The sequence below is a fragment of the Carcharhinus amblyrhynchos genome, chromosome 30, assembly GCF_965287045.1.
Source record: "Carcharhinus amblyrhynchos chromosome 30, sCarAmb.v2.hapA, whole genome shotgun sequence".
Lineage (NCBI taxonomy): Eukaryota > Metazoa > Chordata > Chondrichthyes > Carcharhiniformes > Carcharhinidae > Carcharhinus > Carcharhinus amblyrhynchos.
In genome coordinates, this window is record NC_137353.1 from 15,116,764 (window position 1) to 15,136,749 (window position 19,986).

Consider the following 19,986-nt stretch of genomic DNA (forward strand, 5'->3'; position numbering starts at 1 on the left):
CTTATACGTCTTTATAAGATCCCCCCTCATCCTTCTAAACGTCAACGAGTACAGACCCAGTCTATTTAGTCTCTCTTCATAGTCCAACCCCCTCTTCTCCGGTATCAGCTGAGTGAACCTCCTCTGCACTCCCTCCAAGGCCAAAATATCTTTGCGCAAGTGCAGCGACCAAAACTGCACACAGTACTCCAGCTGTAGCCTCACCAGTGCCCTGTACAATTGCAGCAAGATCTCCCTGCTTTTATACTCTATCCCCCTCGCTATAAAGGCCAGCATCCCATTCGCCCTTCTTGACCACCTGCTGCACCCGCAGACTGGGTTTTTGCGACTCATGAACAAGGACCCCCAGGTCCCTCTGCACTGTAGCATGCTGCAGCTTTTCACCCTTTAAATAACAATCCCTCCAACTATTATTCCTGCCAAAGTGGATAACCTCACACTTGCTAACACTGTACTCCATCTGCCAGGTCCTTGCCCATTCGCTCAGCCTATCTAGATCCCTCTGCAGACTTTCCACACCCTCCGCACAATTTGCTTTTCCACTCATCTTTGTGTCATCAGCAAATTTCGACACCCCACACTCAGCCCCCTCCTCCAGATCATCTGCGGCATCTTATCAAACACCTTCTGAAAAATCGAGAAACACCACATCCACCGGTTCCCCTCTGTCTACCACACTACTCACATCCTCACAGAATTCCAATAAATTTGTCAAACACGATTTCCCCCTAACGAATCCGTGCTGCGTCTGCTCTATCAAACAATTCTTCTCTAGGTGCCTCGCTATTTCTTCTTTGATGACGGATTCCAGCATTTTTCCAACAACAGACGTTAAACTAACCGGCCTATAATTCCCTGCCTTTTGCCTGCTACCTTTTTTTAAACAGCGGCGTAACATTAGCCATTTTCCAATCTTCCGGCACTTCCCATGGCCAGAATTGAACCCACGTCCTGGGTGCTGTGAAGCAGCAGTGCTAACCACTCTACCAACATGCCTTCTATGGATTCTATGAACCCAGCAACATAATTGAGCTTCAAAAATTTTTTGCAATAGTCAACAAAATTCAACTGAGATCAACGAGCTCTTGAGGCAGCTGCTGAGACATGATCAACATTGGTGCTGGAAAATGGACCAGAAAGTGTTTTTGACAGGATTAAACAATTTTTAATTTCTTCTTAAATCTTGGCATAGTACCGACACAGAATTATCAACCCTAGTATATCGCAATCCAAGAAGCAGAAGTAGGCTATTTGGCGATCTAATCTGCCCCAACACTGAATGAGATCATGACAGTCGCAGCAGATGCATCATCTGCAGGTCTGCAATATTTCAATGCAGAAAGACAGCAAGCACAGATCAACTTACTATGCTTCTGAGTCATTAACAGAAGCAGAACAATAACACACAATGATAGAAAAAGCATTGGCAGCAACATGGACGTGAGAGAAACTTTCAGTAATGGCTTTGTGTTTCAAAATACAGACAATAAACCACCAATCACCCTTCTCAATATGAACAAAATTTCAAAGATGTCACCCAGAATCCAGCAGTTCAGATCAAGATTGATGAGATATGACTCCATCACCCAGTACGTGCAAGGGGAGTAACAGCAGACACAGTGTCACATATACCATCAAAAAGAAACAAACAAGAGGATTCACATTTCATCGAGGAGTACACATATACATCCTTAATCACTCAGCACTTAGTGGAAAAAAAAGATGCAGGAAATAAAACAGGCCAGGAATGAGGAGAAGAATTTCTCCAAATCCAAGATTATTGCCAGGCTTCCCACAAATCTAACACCACAGCAATACTCTGAACAGAACAATCACCCCACAGTCAATGACAAGTTACTAGTCTTCAGTGAGAGAACATTTCGACTTGATATCTTTTATGGTCATCTAGGAGTAACAAAAAGTCAGCCACAGCATAGCAATCAGTCTAGCGCCAGAAATGAATTCTAACCATTTTATTTGTACAATAAACAGCTAAGAACAAGAACCACCACTATTACATTCTATTTGTCCAACAAGGAAAATGTGAGAATGGATTTTTGAACTTATGGGGAAAACCATCCTTTTTACCACAGATTACTATGCACATGGGTTGAAGCAAACAGAATGCACAGTATCACAGTCAGTCATCCAATCATTCAAGGCAATTTATGCAAACTTTGCCAATGAGCTATTTCACAATTTGACAAACTAATATGGGTTCATGGTTTTATGCACCCAGTTCACCATTATCCACAAATGAATGGAGATGCTGAGAAAGAGGTACAAACCATCAAAACATTATTGAAGAAAACAAAAACTTAAGAGCTCGAGTAAGGTCATCAAACCTCACCACTATAAAATCGTTTCTTGCCAGAGTTATTAATGAGTAGGAGACTGAGAACACAGCTTTCATCTTTGAAACAGAAACTTGAAATCATCACGAGAAAGTGAAACAGCATGAGGAAGAACAGAACTATAATCACAGAGCGTGCAAAATACCGCTGCTGAAGCCCAGGGAGAAATATGGGTCCAAGACCAACAGAAGGAAGGCACAATCACTGAAATGGTTCCACAACTAAGATCATATAGGATTGAGGCAGACCAGTAAGGAGAAACTGCAGCTTCAAATATAGGAGAGAAACAGTCTAAGTGGGGGAGCAGCAAATATTCTGAAGGTGGGTTGATGTATTCAGCCCGAGGCTGAACACTTGCAGCAGGTAGTCCACCAGGGAGGAAGGAAGAGACATTGCTTGCTGCTTGGGGTAGTGGGGAGTGATGGTGTGGAAAGAGGAAGACATTGAGAGTCAAGATTTAGTAGAAGAGTAGATGATGCAACGATAGGACCCAGAACAGCTGGAGTGTTAAGACAGGGCACAGAGCGATAATCATGGTACTTTCAAAGTCATTTCGAACCGCTCCTCAGTGTTTTAATCTCCTAACCGTCCAGGGCTGGACAAGAATTGGTGAGCAAATGAACGCGTGAGTGAAACAGCAGTGCGAGAATATCTGGACTGGCTCATTCTCTCTTTTTGGGCTCTCCCTTGCCCTCACCTGCACCCACTGTGACTGTGTGTCGGTGCATGGGAGTGAGGGTAAGTGAGACTGGGATTGAGCCAGATATTCACTCACACGGTCTCTCGAATCTTCATCTTTATTAATTGTTTTTTTAACTTATCAATTTATTGCTTTGGCAGTTTTTAATGCTCTTGCAAGGTGTTTCATTTCTTCATATCTTAATTTCATTTTATTGAAATTCAATATTTAATGTAGTATTTGTCTGAAATTTGCTCATTGGCCCCTTGAGTGAGAAAAATATTGAAATGCAGCTCCTCACGCAAAAATGTTGGGCAAACAAGGCAAAAGTCATCAACTGCGCATAATAAAGTTTTCAAAGAGTGCTACTAACTCATTTACTAGAATTCCATCAAAACCTGTAATTCAATAAACATACGCACAACTTCCAAAAGGTATCCTTCAACCATCATTAGTTACTCAGTATGTGAAAATATCATGCCATGCTGGCTGTATTACAAACCCGTTGCACCATAAGCAGTGCAATAAATACTTTTCAGTGGCTAGTTGTGTTCAACGATTGTAAATTCATTGTATATTGTATAAAAAAAAGTACACTGGGATTGTTACTTTTAATTCCTTTAAGATGATAAGAATAACAGAAAAACAAGAGTACCCAAAACTTGGTAATAACCAACTTCAAGAATGAAAATGCATACAACACAAACAGTGTAATAGAATAATGTTTCAAGTTGTTTTGTTCTACAAGTGTCTTGTCCGGAGCAGGATAATTAAATAGACAAATAGTAGTTTCATCATAATGACTCTACTACTTATTTTGATGGTATTGGTGCAATACTAAAATTAAAAAATCACACAAAGTTTCTTTCCTTCACTTGATATGTTGCACAACATTTTCTGTCAAAAGGATAGGTCAGTTGCAATTATGTCTTACCAGCTGGCAACATGGCAATAGAAATAACTAAGGATAACTCACCCAAATAAAGTAAAATCGCCATAGTTCCAGATGACCATTGGCTGCTCTAACCTTTGAGAGAGAGAGAGAGAGAGCTGACTGGTGGTGATTTAACCTGAGGGTCACCACATGTGGGGCATGGTTGAGAAGGCAGGGCCTTCATGAATAACCCCAGCCAGTAAGACCACAAGACATAGGAGCAGAATTAGGCCACTCAGCCCATTGAATGGCAGAGCAGACTCAAACACGGTTGACATTTTTCTCAGCCCCATAACCCTTGACCCCCTTACTAATCAAGAACCTATCTATCTCTGTTTTAAAGACACTGAATGACCTGGCCTCCACAGCTTTCTGTGGCAAAGAGTTCCACAGAATCACTACTCCCTAGCTAAAGAAATTCCTCCTCATCTCTGTTTTAAAGGATCGTCCCTTTAGCCTGAGGTTGTGCCATCTGGTTCTAGTTTTCCCTACTAGTGAAAATATCCTCTCCATGTCCACTGTATCCAGGCCTTGCAGTATCTTGTAAGTTTCAATAAGACCCCCTCTCATCCTTCTAAACTCCAATGGGTACAGGCCCTGAGTCCTCAACCATTCCTCATACGACAAGCTCTTCATTCCAGGAATCATTCTTGTGAACCTCCTCTGGATTCTTTCCAAGGCCAGCTCATCTTCCTTAGATATGGGGCCCAAAACTTCTCACAATACCCCAAATGGGGTCTGACCAGAGCCTTATGCAGCCTCAGAAGTACATCCCTGCTCTTGCATTCTAGTCCCCTCGACATCGAATTTTCCTTCCCAACTGCCGACTGAACCTGCACGATAACCTTAAGAGAATCTTGAATGATGATTCCCAGGTCTCTTTGTGTTTCTGATTTCCTAAGCATTTTCCCATTTAGAAAATAGTCTATGCCTCCATTCCTCTTTCCAAAGTGCATAACCTCACATTTTTTCATCTTGTATTCCACCTTTGTGTCTTTAAGACAGAGGTAGATAAGTTCTTGATTAACAAGGAGATCAGGGGTTATGGGGAAAAGGGAGGAGAATGGGGATGAGAGAGAAAAAAAAAATCAGCTATGATTGATTGATGGAGCAGATTTGATGGGCTGAGTGGCCTAATTTTGCTCCAATGTCTTATGGTCTTATCTGCCATTCCTTTGCCCACTTTTCTAACCTATCCAAATCCTTCTATAGCATCCCGCTTCTTCAGTACTACCTGTCCCTCTACACATCATTGTATCATCTGCAAACTTAACAACGTCTTCAGTTCCTTCCTCCAAATCGTTAATATGTATTGTGAAAAGTTGCGATATCAGCACTGACACCTTTCAGTTTCCCCAGAACCTTCTCCTTAGTGATGGCCACGACACTCACCTGTGCCCCCTGACTCTCCTGGGGCTCTGGCATCCCACTGGTGTCTTTCACTGTGAAGACTGATACAAACTAACTATTCAGTGCCTTTGCCATTGCTTTGTTTCCTATAATTAGCTTCATTTTCTAGTGGCGCATGACTATTTTTGCCTCTCTCTTACCTTATATGTATAGAAAAAAACTCTTCCCATCTTCTTTTATATTACTAGCTAGCTGACACTCATATTTCATCTTTGCCTCTCTTATTGCTTTTTTAGTTGTCCTTTGCTTGCTTTTAAAGGCTTCCCAATCCTCCGGCTTCTCTGTAATCTTTGCCACTTTGTATGCTTTTTCTTTTGCCTTTATGCTGTCCTTGACTTCCCTCATCAGCCACAGATGCCTTATCTTCCCCTTAGCATGTTTCCTCCTCCTTGGGATGAACTTCTATTGTGCCTCCCAAATAACTCTCAAAAATGCCTGCCATTTTTATTCTACTGTCTTCCCTGCTCGGCTCCCTTTCCAATAAATTCTGGCCAACTCCTCCCTCACGTGAGTACAGGAATTGAACCATGTCACTGGCATCGCTCCACATCACAAACCAGCCACCCAGCCAACTGAGCTAACTGATCCCCACCCATCCCCCAGTATTCTCCATTATTATCAAAATTTGACAATAATTTGGATGAGGAAACACATGGCTATGGGTTAGTGGATCATAGGTAGGACTACATGCTGAACCCTGAATAGAATCAGACACTTTGACCCTGCTAACCCTGAAAGACTAATGGATTTCTGACTGAAAATAAAATGTTTACTGAGGAAATCATCTTTGCATTCTGTCTAATCTGTTCCTAACACCACAATGATCAGTGCAGGCTAGATACAAAATGAAATTGCCCAATCCTCTTAGCCAACATTCCAAATGTTATTTTGTGTATTTTATTATTTTAAGACAGGCAACTCCATCAATAATTTCTTAATTTATATTCGACGTTGGATCATAACATTCTAAAGTGCAGAAGGGGGCCATTCGGCCCATCGAGTCTGGACCAACCACAATCCCACCCAGGCTCTATCACCATAACCCCATGCATTTACCCTAGCCAGTCCCCTGACACTAAGGGACATTTTAGCATGGCCAATCCACCAAACCCACACATCTTTGGACTGTGGGAGGAAACCAGAGCACCTAGGGGAAACCCAAGCAGACACAGGGAGAATGTGCAAATTTCACACAGACAGCAACCCAAGCCGGGAATTGAACCTGGGTCCCTGGTGCTGTGAGGCAGCACTGCCGCACAGGATAAGCATGTCCAACATCCCATTGGGTCCAATGACTGGGTTGCTCTTACATACATACAAACATACAAATTAGGAGGAGTAGGCCATTCAGCTCCTTGAGTCTGCTCTGCCATTCAAAAGATTCATCACTAATCTGCTTGTAACTTCAAGCCCACATTCCTGCTTACTGATAGATTGATTAACAGGGGCGGGGGGGGGTGAATGGCTATCTAGCTCTGTCTTAAATATATTCAAACATTCTGCTTTCACTGTCTTTTACTCATTCCTCAACTTTGCTTTATCGGACTAAAAACTTCATTCTCTTCTTGTTGCCAGCACCATCTCCCAAAGACACGCTGTGATTGTAATTGGAGCTCGAAGGCTTCAGTGTCCCACGGGAACAAGGCCTCAAAACCAGAGATGCTGGCTGTTCCACACACCTAATTATATAGCAATATAATGTACTTAATGCTGCAGAACAAAATTAGACCAAAGCACAGAAATCATACATCAGAGACTGTCTCAGACGCATAATGTGTCTAAAGGAAAATAAATTAACTTCCATTTTAGATATTGTGCAAAAGCAAAGTTGGGCAATTCAAAATCTACTGTTATCTTGCAAATTCTTTAAGATGTTATCAAACAGTCTCAGAAACAAACACAGTTCATGGAACATTTGTTACATCCTCATTCCATGAAGATTAACAAATCATGAGTATAAAATATACAACATATGGCAACACAGCTAAATGGTGAGCGAAATGTTCCAAATATCCACTGCCTGTCTTCCCACATATGACCCCCAAAAGGCTGAGTCATTCTAGGGCAGATATTATGGTTGTTGGCTGGTTTTACTCAATACTTTGCTCAACAGACCATACTTCCTGTGAGCCTACACAGAGCAAGCTGCACACATGCAGAGGACATTATGTTACCACCCAAAGATACTCTGCCAATTTTTGTTCCCAAGCCCAGGAAATCAATTAAAGCTCCCCATAATCACATGGCTAAGACCAAATACCTTAGCAGGGACCAGAGATCAAACTGGAATCTTCATGGTGGGTTAGATATTCTCCCAGCAGTGGACAAGATCAGGTAGTTTTCATTTCACTCCTTGGTCACTTGCTAAAGGTTACTCTGCTAATGCAGATGATTGCAATGATATCTCACAATACGAGTTTAACCCATAGTGGCAACATTCTATGACCATTCAGGCACTTGAAAGCCTCATACAGCTACCATCTCTCCCCAAAACCCAAACTGTATGCAAATGAAAACATTTCTTGATTGCACTAGGTTTCCCAAAAATGGTATATTATTTTGTATGGATAATGCATCAGAATTATCAAAAGCCTTTATGTACTTTCATTACTGAGGAGCGTGCTGTTAATTGGAAATCTTTTTAATGTGAACATGTGTTAGCATTATGAAAAGACATAAGTAAATTATTAAATGCTGGAACAATAAACTTTCTGCAAAGTTCCTTTCTCATAACACTGATTAATAGCAGCAGCATTGCGAGTTGCTTCAACCTTGATTGCCAGTGATACATCAACAGCAACTAGTATTTCATGCAATTGTTGAACAGCTCTTACAAAACCCAAGTTTGGGGAGCAACTGATGCATAATTCAAATGGGTATTGCTTGTAACCATGTTCGTTATCCCTCTAACCTGCCTGCAATCTTTGATATGGTTAACCACATCATGTTTCTTCCTTCCAATGCCTCTCCTCCACTGCCCTGCTTCAAGGGACTCACCTTGCGTGCTTCAACCCTTGCCTATTTGATAGGCTCCAGAACAACTTTCACATTGACTTCTCTTCTTGCTCCCACAGCATCACCACCAAAGCTCCATCACTGCCCTGCTCCCCCGCTAGTATCATCCAAGGACATGCAATCTCTTCCACATATGCTTCAATAGCAATATTTCTATCTCTCCATGAACTAACAATATCTCCACTGACTCTGTGATCACGCTGCTTAGTCTGGGGATGAACATAAAAACATAAGAAATAGGAGCAGGAGTAGGCCATCTAGCCCCTCGAGCCTGCCCCACCGTTCAATAAGATCATGGCTGATCTGTCGTGGCTCAGTTCCACATTCCCGCCCTCTCCCCATAACCCTTAATCCCCTTGCCTATCAAAAACCTATCAACCCACGTCTTAAAAATATTGAGCGAGGCAGCCTTCACCACTTCAACGGGCAGAGAATTCCAGAGATTCACCACCCTTTGAGTGAAGAAGTTCCTCCTCAAACTCCGTTCTAAACCGCCCCCCCTTTATCCTGAGGCTGTGCCCTCTAGTCCTACTGTCCTTTCTGAGTGGGAAGAGCCTCTCCACCTCTATCCTATCCATCCCATTCAACATCTTATACGTCTCAATGAGATCTCCCTTCATTCTTCTAAACTCTAACGAGTACAAGCCTAGTTTGTTCAGCCTCTCCTCATAGTTCAACCCTCTCAACTCCGGAATCAGCCTAGTAAACCTCCTCTGCACTCCCTCCAAGGCCAAAATATCCTTGCGTAAGTGCGGCGACCAAAACTGCACACAGTATTCTTTTATATTCAATCCCCCTCGCTATGAAGGCCAGCATCCCATTCATCTTCCTGACCACCTGCTGCACCTGCAGGCTGGGTTTTTGCGACTCATGCACAAGGACCCCGAGGTCCCTCTGCACCGTCGCATGCTGCAGTTTTTTGCATTGTAAGTAATAGTCCTTCCTACCATTATTCCTACCAAAGTGGACAACCTCACATTTGCCAACATTAAATTCCATTTGCCAGTTCCTGGCCCATTCACCCAGCCTATCTAGATCCTTCTGCAGACTCTCCACACCCTCCGCACAATTTGCCGTTCCACCAATCTTGGTGTCATCAGCAAATTTCGACACCATACACTCGGTTCCCTCCTCCAGATCATCTATATAAATGGTGAATAGCTGAGGCCCCCGCACCAACCCCTGGGGCACTCCACTAGTCACCAGCCGCCAATCTGAATAGCACCCATTGACCCCCACTCTCTGCCTCCTATTTGACAGCCAATCTCTATCCACACTAACACCCAACTCCATGCCCCTTGACCTTCTGCAATAACCGCTTGTGAGGCACCTTGTCAAACGCCTTCCAAAAATCAAGAAAGACCACATCCACTGGCTCTCCTCTATCCACCGCCCTAGACACATCCTCATAGAACTCCAATAAATTCGTCAGACACGACTTCCCCTTAACGAAACCATGCTGCGTCTGCTCTATCAAACAATTCTCCTCAAGATGCCTTGCTATTTTCTCCTTGATCACGGATTCTAACATTTTTCCTACAACAGACGTTAAACTAACCGGCCTATAATTCCCCGTCTTTTGCCTGGCACCCTTCTTAAACAACGGCGTAACATTAGCCGTTTTCCAATCTTCCGGCACTTCCCCGGAATCCAGCGACGTTTGGAAAATAATCACCAAGGCATCCACTATCACCTCCACCATCTCCTTCAGAACCCTTGGATGCATTCCATCCGGTCCTGGGGACTTGTCCACAATCAGTCCCTCCAGTCTGTCGAGCACCGCCTCTCTAGTAACAATAATGTCATTCAGGCCCTCCACTCCTACCATATTTCCATCGCTAACACCCGGCAAATTATTCACGTCCTCCTCCGTGAAGACCGAAACAAAAAAGTTATTCAGGGCCTCAGCCATTTCCCCATCCCCTCCCACTAAGTCCCCCCTCTCATCCTCTAAGGGTGCAACGTTCACCCGAGCCAGCCTCTTCCTTTTTATGTATTTATAAGAACTCTTGCTATCCTTTTTTATATTAAGCGCTAGCCCAGCTTCATAGTTTATCCTACTCTAAACGCATCCGCTTTTAATTTAACACTTTCCTTCACCTCCTTCGTTATCCACGGCTGATTACCTCTCCTCCTACGATCCTTTTTAACCATCGGAATAAATTTCTGCTGAGCACCAAGAAAGATCTCCTTAAAGATCCTCCACTGTTCCTCAGCAGACCTACCTTCCAACACACTCCCCCAATCAACATTCGCCAATTCCTCTCTCATCCTACCATACTCCCCTCTGTTCAAACAAAGGACACATGTCCGGGAACCCACTTTCTCTTCCTCCATCTGCATCATAAACTCCACCATACAATGATCACTCTCCCCAAGAGGACCCTTCACCACAAGGTCCCTAATTCTACCCACCTCATTACATAACAAAGTAGACTGCCCTACTTTTGGGAAAAGATATTGACTACCTAGCTGATCTGTGCTCATTATTTTACCGACTCTATAAGGTCACCTCTCAGCTTTCTACACTCCAGAAGTCCCAGTCTATCCGGCCTTTCCTTAACTTAAACCAAGTCCCAGTAGCATCCTAGTAAATCTTTTCTGCACTCTTTCTAGTTTAATAATATCATTTCTACAATAGGGTGGTCAGAACTGTACACAGTATTCCAACTGTGGCCTTACCAATGTCTTGTACAACTTTAGTAAGATGTACCAACTCCTGTACTCAAAGTTCTGACCAAATGAAACCAAGCATGCTAAATGCCTTCTTCACTACTCTGTCCATCTGTGACTCCACTTTTAAGGAGTTATAAACCTGTACCCTTGGGTCTCTTTGTTCTGTAACTCTCCCAATGTCCTACCATTGACCAAGTAAGTCCTGCCCTGGTTCAATCTACCAAAATGCATTACCATGCATTTATCTAAATTAAACTCCATCTGCCATTCAAGATGCAGTGCAGCCTGAGATACGATCAAGGGGAAAAGGACTGGCTACTTTTCTCCATTTCAGGGATGCCAAGAGCAACTTCAGCATCTTAATGCAAAGTGGCTGATATTAGCTAACCTAAGGCAAATTAGGGACGCAATCTGCGGCTCCAAATGGCAGAGACAGGGATATTTTAATGTACTGGATAAGATACCTGTACTAGAAGTAAAGGTGAAATTTGCATGCCTCTTGTCCAAGGCATCATGCATGCTGCTCCATTGTGCCATCATTGGGTACCAAAATAAGCTTCTACCAAAAGGCAGTGGCTAGGAGTACAAAAAAAAACACTTCACGTCAACCAAAAACGGCAACTTCAATATTTTAAACCCAGTATTTTAATATATGCAGAATTGTTTGGGCGGCACAGTAGCACAGTGGCTGGCACTGCTGCTTCGCAGCTCCAGGGACCTGGGTTCGATTCCCGGCTCGGGTCACTGTCTGTGTGGAGTTTGCACATTCTCCTCGTGTCTGCATGGTTTTCCTCCGGGTGCCCCGGTTTCCTCCCACAATCCAAAGATGTGCAGGTTAGGTTGATTGGCCATGCTAAAAAATTGCCCCTTGGTGTCCTGAGATGCTTAGGTTAGAGGGATTAGCAGGTAAAATATGTAGGGATATGGGGGTAGGGCCTGGGTGGGATTAGTGGTTGGTGCAGACTCGATTGGCTGAAGGGCCTCTTTCTGCACTGTAGGGTTCTATGATACTACAGCAAATGTCTAAGGATTTTGCCCCTTAATTACAGCTCTTAGTATACTGCTGCACGATAAGCTTTGCAATTTGACAATGCGCAATTCCGAAAAACAGAATAATTCAATGTCCTTCAAAGGGCTGGGCATTCTAGTCAGCTCAGCCCTGTTACAAGATGCTGAACTGCAATAATGTACATTCTATTACCAACTGGAGAAGTGCATAAATAAACCACAACAACTGTAGCTGCGGCTTCGCAACATTAAATCAAATTAAAACAAGTTTTGACTTTTCCAAAAATGGTGTTCCTGATCAGATGGTACTTTGCTCAGTAGTAGAGGAGTGATGCAAAGCAAGTGCCGACGAAACAAAAGCTACCAATAAATTACTTTTCCATCTAAGTTTTATTTTGAAATTTTACATCTGATTATACAACAAACTATCCAATGTGCAAATTTTCATTCCAATATGAAGATACACAACATCCAGTTTGGATAAGAAAATTTAATCCCTTACTGGGTGCAGTACTTACTGCCATAGCCATTGTGATTGCAATTTTCTGCCACTAGATGCCACTAGCACTTCCACTTGCTATTGATTCCACATTGATTGTGATACCAGTCTCCTACTCAATACTGCTGGCACAAGAATAAATTCTGACAAATTCAGAGCAACACCAATATTCTGCCATTGTCTTTTTTGCATATTTGGTAACGGTCGTATTTTGTAAAGAGTGACAAAGACGCCCAGAGAGAGATCACTGTTCCAGCAACTATTTCCACGCTCCAGAAATCAGTTGTTAAAAATACAGATTATTTTATAATCCTACAGTTTACCATGAGAAAAAAACATTTTTCCAATGTCCAAAAAAAGTTATATTTTAATTTAAGGAGGTTCCACAAATAAACAGTTAACCTAATTGGTTTCAGCATCACAAGGCTAGGGAAAGGGTTAGGTGGGGAAATCAACCATGGTGCCAATCAGAAAATGTTGACATGGCTGAAAACAAGACTGAGTTTGGCTGTGATATTCCCATTATAAAACAGCCTGCCGTAACTCTTTGCCTTGGCTCACACTTGAAGAATCTATCCTTGATCAAGATACCAGGGACGGGGGGGGGCGATTTAAATACAGGTAAATTGACAAAAGATGTGCCTTATATTAGCCCATAATGAAATTGTACTTCAAGTAGCCCCCACCAACCCATCGCTGAGAGTTTCTGTGTTCTCCAATGACATTTCAATTCATTACAGGTGAAAAAAATTATAATATTGTAACATATGTTCAACGATTACACTGTGTTTCTTTCTAACTAAACATATGGTCAACATTACTAAATATACAATACCTACTTCAAAAACAAAACTTCAAACACAAATCGACCTATTCAAAGGTATCACTCTCTCAGGCTATGCGAGTATATTTAGCCATAGACTGGTGATGGCGGTTGTAGGGCTTGTCTAACGGATCAGCGAATTCTTTCCATTTTTCTTTAATTCTATTGGGAAACTTGTCTCTGCACAGACTAACAGTACAGGATATCGCCATGGTTGAGGACAGATGTTGAACCTAGCAAGAGTCACATAACACAAAGCCCAGGTTTTAAGATTTTGTAGACTACATGGAAACAGGCATGGCTGCGGGCTCTGATGCCCAGGAAAAGAATGAGTGAGGGAGGCAGAGAACATAAGATGAGACCATCTGAAACTTAAGGAAAAAAAGGAAGTTTTTTTTGTGAACAATTTCTATGTGAACGGTGTTCACTTTAAAAAGCTTTTCCGAGTTCCAGTCAGAAACATTAACTAAGTTTCTCTCCACAGATGTTGTCATAACCTGAGTATTTTCCGTTTTTATTTCAGATTTCCAGCATATGCAATTCTCTGCTATGCGATTAGTGATTTTTTTTAATTTTCAAGCTTGTAGCAGTAATCCTCTAACATTTTAATGCTGTGCTTCACTAAATTAGTCTTTCTTAATTTTCATTATTGTCATCAGCGTATGGAATAAAAAGCACGCTAAATACTAATCTCAGAGATACTCGTGCCTTGTTTCATTTTTCAAGATCAGTTATGAGATTACTTGGTACTAAAGTTGCCAGAGAACAGCTAAAACTACAAAAAGATTCCTCAAACTAACAGCTTGACTGAGATAATACACACGCTACCATTGAGTGTTTGATTCATTGCTATTGTTGTCTGACAAGAATATTGTAAGCTGCTCGAATGTCTACAAGGGCAAGAAGAAATTGCTTAAAAAAAAGCAGGGTCTCTCGGAGCCCAAAACCTGGTCCTTCTGCTGAACAAGAAATTGATCATTTAATCATGAACAAAGCCAGCAGCCAAGAGAACAGAAAAAAAATCTTGGCAGCCATCAAAATATCCTCATCCAATGGAATTGATATTGGTTCAATTATTTCTGATGAGCCCAAATTTTCAAGGAAAACAGGGTTTACATAGGTGTGACAAATATCTATTTCCTTAAAGGAAGCAATACATACACATCATATGGACACAAATAAAGACCAGTTCTTCTTAACACAGAGCCAAGCTCAATTTGCATCCACATCATGTATTACTTATAAAAGAGACATGCTTCACATGTCAAACAGCAGCAACAAAACAAAGGGTTAAAGCTGCCCATTCCCAATTTATTTTCAAACTATCCAGAACATTTTTTTTCAAAAGGTTACGCTGACGATCGATAAAGACTTTGAAAACCTGAGCGATGTCCCCATGCACCCCGACAGATATGGTAGTGAACAATTTCTGTTACTGAATTCATACAGCAAAATCTTCATTTGAATACAAAATAACATAGCACAATGTATTCAAAAATTGTGTTTTTTCCTCCAGTTACTGGTGTGAGTGATTTTTTTTCAAAAGAAATACCATTTACTAAAAAAATTGATTTTTATCAGTAATCTTTGCCCTAGATTCTTGGGAATCTCCATCAGCATGATATATCGAACAAATCTATTAGTAACTTACTACATATTGCTATGTCATTTGATTTTTTTAAATCCCTGTAGCGTATACAAAGAATGCTTCGGATACGACAAATCTGCAAGTAAAATATACCAGTGTAATCAAAATTTTATGTTAATGGAATAACTAATACCTGACTGCAATTACAAGAATTTACTTGAAATTACTACATCATGCATGGCTTTCTCCTCATTTGCACAAATTGTGTATACAGGGAAATTACAGATTGCTCTCTCATTATGGGAACAATCGACTTGCAAGAGTTTCATTGCATTTTCATATTTCAGAACTTAGTGTTTGAAAACTTAGTTGCTGCCCGAGATGTATATGCATATATTCATCAAATTCTAAAACAGTAGATAATTGAATAGTGGAGAGCGTCCTTCAGCATGTTGCACTTCAAAAGGGTACACTCGATTCACAAGCTGTACGTTTTAAATAAAAACTTTTCTAATAAGTTTATAAATTCTAGCAAATGGAGGGCGTGCAGAATGAGCGTTCTGGAATCTGGTTTTACTGTTACACCCGCAACAAAATAGCTATAATGAAATAATCTAAACTTCGATTATTTTCCACACAGATTTTGATAGCATTTGGTCAAAAACATTCAAGCTGAAATCTCTCCTATTTTCAAAAAAAATTTTTGCACGTTTGCATCTGAAACATAATCAAGCCAAAATGTAAAGCTGAGGTTACTGGTCGTATGCAATTTTCCACTTGTCGATAATGATCTTGCTCGTTATTTTGGGAGTATATTACTTAAAGTATTTCAATATTTGAGTGTGAGAGGAGTTAAATCACTTTCATACCAGATAAACAATCCATTACCGCCCTCTTGTGGATTTTACCTCCAGTAAATGCCACACAACCTTGCATATTTGATTTTATTTTAAATAATATTTTTTTCCTCTGTTAAAAAGTGACAGTTTGCCGAGGATAAAAAATATTCAGATATTTGCCCCATTTCTGTGTGGAAATCATTCACCCCCCCCTCCATATTCCACACAGCAGCGGTTATTATATTTAAGATTAAAACCGTTTTTTGCTCCATTCGCAGCGTCTCACACCCCCTTGTTCTGTCAGATTTAGCTTTTTTTTCGTCGTCCCGAAGGTTGTCATCATAATTAAAGATTAAATACCAGTGATTTATCCGCACATTGAAATTTTCCCCCCCTCCTACCGCCGCCTCTTCAGCCCCCTTACCTTCCGGCTTCTTTTCGGCAGCCATTTCAGTCCCCCCACTTACATCCCTAAACCCGACCGCCGGAGAGACCGCCGCTCAACCAACCTTGAGCACCGGGCACAGAACCCAGCCCCGCCCCCCTCCTCGCGCCCTCCTAGTGCCGCTCATTCCATTGGACTGAGCCCTCCGTGCTCCCGCCCCTTCGGTTGTCGGATCGACGTTCTATTGGTCAATATGCCTATCCATCAACTCCGCCGGAGCTTCCGGTTAGCGGGTTAGGTTGTGCCCGCTGCCTTCCTCCCTCCCCCCCGACAGACGACGGGCGGTCGTTACGTGCGTGTGCGTGAGTACGTGTGCGTGCACGCGTTTGTCCGACCGCGCACGGACGCGCGCCCACGAGTCGACGCAAAATTTCGCGAGAGTTCCAGATTCCCGCCCTCCCCGACTCGGAGCTCTAGCCAACGAGTATAAACTAAAACGCAAGATGAGCGTCAGCTGTCCCATGTCGGTCCTCCGAGTTCAGCGTCCACGCAGCCCGGAGGTCTATTGTCAGTTAAAACGTAGTCCAAATCCGCTGCCCTCGGGAAGGACAAAAGGGACAGGCAGCAGATACCTGGGAACACCACCGCTTGCATGGAGGTTCCCCTCCAAGTCATTTGCCACCCTGACGTGGAAATAGATCACCGTTCCTGCATCATAGCTGGGTCAAAATCCTGGAATTATCTCTCTAACAGCACTGTAGGTGTACCTACTCCTTAGGGACTGCAGTGATGAAGAAGGCTCATCGCCTTTCCAAGGGCGTCTGAGGACGGGCAATAAATGCTGGCTTGGCCAGCAGAGCCCACATCTTGTAAAATAAATTTTAAAAACAGGTGGTCAGTGTTGTCACCCAACAGAAGCATCTAAATTATTTATTTGAAAATAGATTTGGAGAATGATATAGCACAGAGGGAGGCCATTCAAAATAAAGTTTTTTTTCATTCTTTAGTTAGTTGTACATGTTGCCCATCCCTGATTGGCCTTTAGAAGATGCTAGTGAGCCAGCTTGAATTGCTGCAATCAATCTAGTGCAGGTTCACCCACAATGCTGCTGGGATCTTGATTTGATGACAAGGTGATGATAAAGAAGGTGATGGCAAAGATGGTGATGGAAGTGTCTAGGACACTGGTTGGAGATATCTTCGTGAATATGACTAATACTTGACTGGAATCACTCTTCAATTTTGCCACAAGATCCTAGACGATAGTAAGGGTGAACTTGCAAGGCCAATAGGGCTGGATGTGCTGTTGTAATTTCTAGAGTCTACATTGTTGCTGTGGTTTCATAAGAACATAAGAAATAGGAGCAGGAGTAGGCCATCTAGCCCCTCAAGCCTGCCCCACCATTCAATAAGATCATGGCTGATCTGTCGTGGCTCAGTTCCACATTCCTGCCCTCTCCCCATAACCCTTAATCCCCTTGCCTATCAAAAACCTATCAACCCGCGTCTTAAAAATATTTAGCGAGGCAGCCTCCACCACTTCAACGGGCAGAGAATTCCAGAGATTCACCACCCTTTGAGTGAAGAAGTTCCTCCTCAACTCCGTTCTAAACCGCCCCCCCTTTATCTTGAGGCTGCTGTGCCCTCTAGTCCTACTGTCCTTTCTGAGCGGGAAGAACCTCTCCACCTCTATCCTATCCATCCCATTCATCATCTTATACGTCTCAATGAGATCTCCCCTCATTCTTCTAAACTCTTAACGAGTACAAGCCTAGTTTATTCAGCCTCACCTCATAGTTCAACCCCCTCAACTCCGGAATCAGCCTAATAAACCTCCTCTGCACTCCCTCCAAGGCCAAAATATCCTTGCGTAAGTGCGGCGACCAAAACTGCACACAGTACTCCAGCTGCGGCCTCACCAGTGCCCTATACAGCTGCAGCAAGACCTCCCTACTTTTATATTCAATCCCCCTCGCTATGAAGGCCAGCATCCCATTTGCCTTCCTGACCACCTGCTGCACCTGCAGGCTGGGTTTTTGCGACTCATGCACAAGGACCCCGAGGTCCCTCTGCACCGTCGCCTGCTGCAGTTTTTCGCCACATAAGTAATAGTCCTTCATTCCTTTTTGACTTTCTGTTGCAGTTTTATACTTGCTAGGCCACCTCAAAGGACAGTTCAACCACATTTATCCAATTGGGCCCACACCACTGCCCCTTCCTCATATTTCTGCAAATGTTTCCCCTTCTTATCCTGTTTATCCTAAACAACATCATGAGTGCAGACCACATGGACTGCAGTAGTTCAAGAAGATGGCTCACCACCACCTTTGGACAATAAACGTTGGTGTTGCCAACAATGCTCCCATCAAAAGAACAGGTTTTTAAAAATCTCTTTTGAATCGGCTTTCACCACTTTTTCAAAAGTATATTCAGATCATAAGCCATTGAGTAGAGAGATTTCTCATCTTTTGATTCTTGTGTCAAGGATCAATATCTGTGTCCTCTGGTAATTAAAACTTCGGCCATTGGAAAGTTTATCTTTCTAAAGCGAAAATTATCCTAAACACCTCTAATTATTTTAGATTATTATACTCTTTTATCTCTAAAGTCAGAGCAAACAAACACATCATATCCCTGCCACAACATTCCTTGATCATCTGCTCAACATGTAAAAGCAGATCTTTCTACTCCACCTAGTGGAAAAACTAAGAGTTGTCCCAGTTGATCACATTTTGTTTTCTGAGTTGGAATTTCCAACATTTAACTAAACAGCAAGTAATTATTATTCAAAACTATATTATAAAATTCATTAGCTCTCCTGAAGAAAAACATAAAATTTTGCTTTGCTGACATACTTGCTTGCCTCTGTCAGGATGTTTTGGATTCAAGTTCCACCCCAGAGATGTATGTGCATTTCATTGTCAAGGCACCATTTTTCATACCTGCTCTCAGGTGCTCATCCAAGTTGACTTAAAAATTACTTTACCAATATTTAAAAAAGAGCAGGAATGAGATTGTCCTGATCTAACAATTATCCCTCATTTAAGAAGGGTGGCAGGCAAAAGGCGGGGAATTATAGGCCGGTTAGTTTAATGTCTGTTGTAGGTAAAATGTTAGAATCCGTCATCAAGGAGAAAATAGCAAGGCATCTTGAGGAGAATTGTTTGATAGAGCAGACGCAGCACAGTTTCGTTAAGGGGAAGTCATGTCTGACGAACTTATTGGAGTTCTATGAGGATGTGTCTAGGGCGGTGGATAGAGGAGAGCCAGTGGATGTGGTGTTTCTTGATTTTCGGAAGGCGTTTGACAAGGTGCCTCACAAGAGGTTATTGCAGAAGGTCAGGGGGCATGGAGTGGGGGTAGGGTGTTAGTGTGGATAGAGGATTGGCTGTCAAATAGGAGGCAGAGAGTGGGGGTCAATGGGTGCTATTCGGATTGGCGGTTGGTTACTAGTGGAGTGCCCCAGGGGTCGGTGCTGGGGCCTCAGCTATTTACCATTTATGTAGATAATCTGGAGGAGGGAACCGAGTGTATGGTGTCGAAATTTGCTGATGACACCAAGATTGGTGGAACGGCAAATTGTGTGGAGGGTGTGGAGAATCTGCAGAAGGATCTAGATAGGCTGGGCGAATGGGCCAGGAACTGGCAAATGGAATTTAATGTTGGCAAATGTGAGGTTGTCCACTTTGGTCGGAATAATGGTAGGAAGGACTATTACTTACGGGGTGAAAAACTGCAGCATGCGACGGTGCAGAGGGACCTCAGGGTCCTTGTGC

General features: G+C 42.5%; 1 protein-coding gene across 4 annotated transcripts in view; it reads right to left on the minus strand.

The window, feature by feature from the left end:
• LOC145359990 (calmodulin-binding transcription activator 1-like) overlaps positions 1-16,346 on the minus strand; it is a 1,101,467-nt gene extending 1,085,121 nt beyond the window's left edge. For all 4 annotated transcript variants that reach the window (XM_080214885.1, XM_080214883.1, XM_080214884.1 and 1 more), the window contains exon 1: positions 16,250-16,346. In XM_080214885.1, the coding sequence (XP_080071011.1) occupies positions 16,250-16,274 (25 nt within the window). In that variant the 5' untranslated portion in view covers positions 16,275-16,346. The remainder of the gene's footprint in view (positions 1-16,249) is intronic.
• Between the last annotated feature and the right edge of the window lie 3,640 nt (positions 16,347-19,986).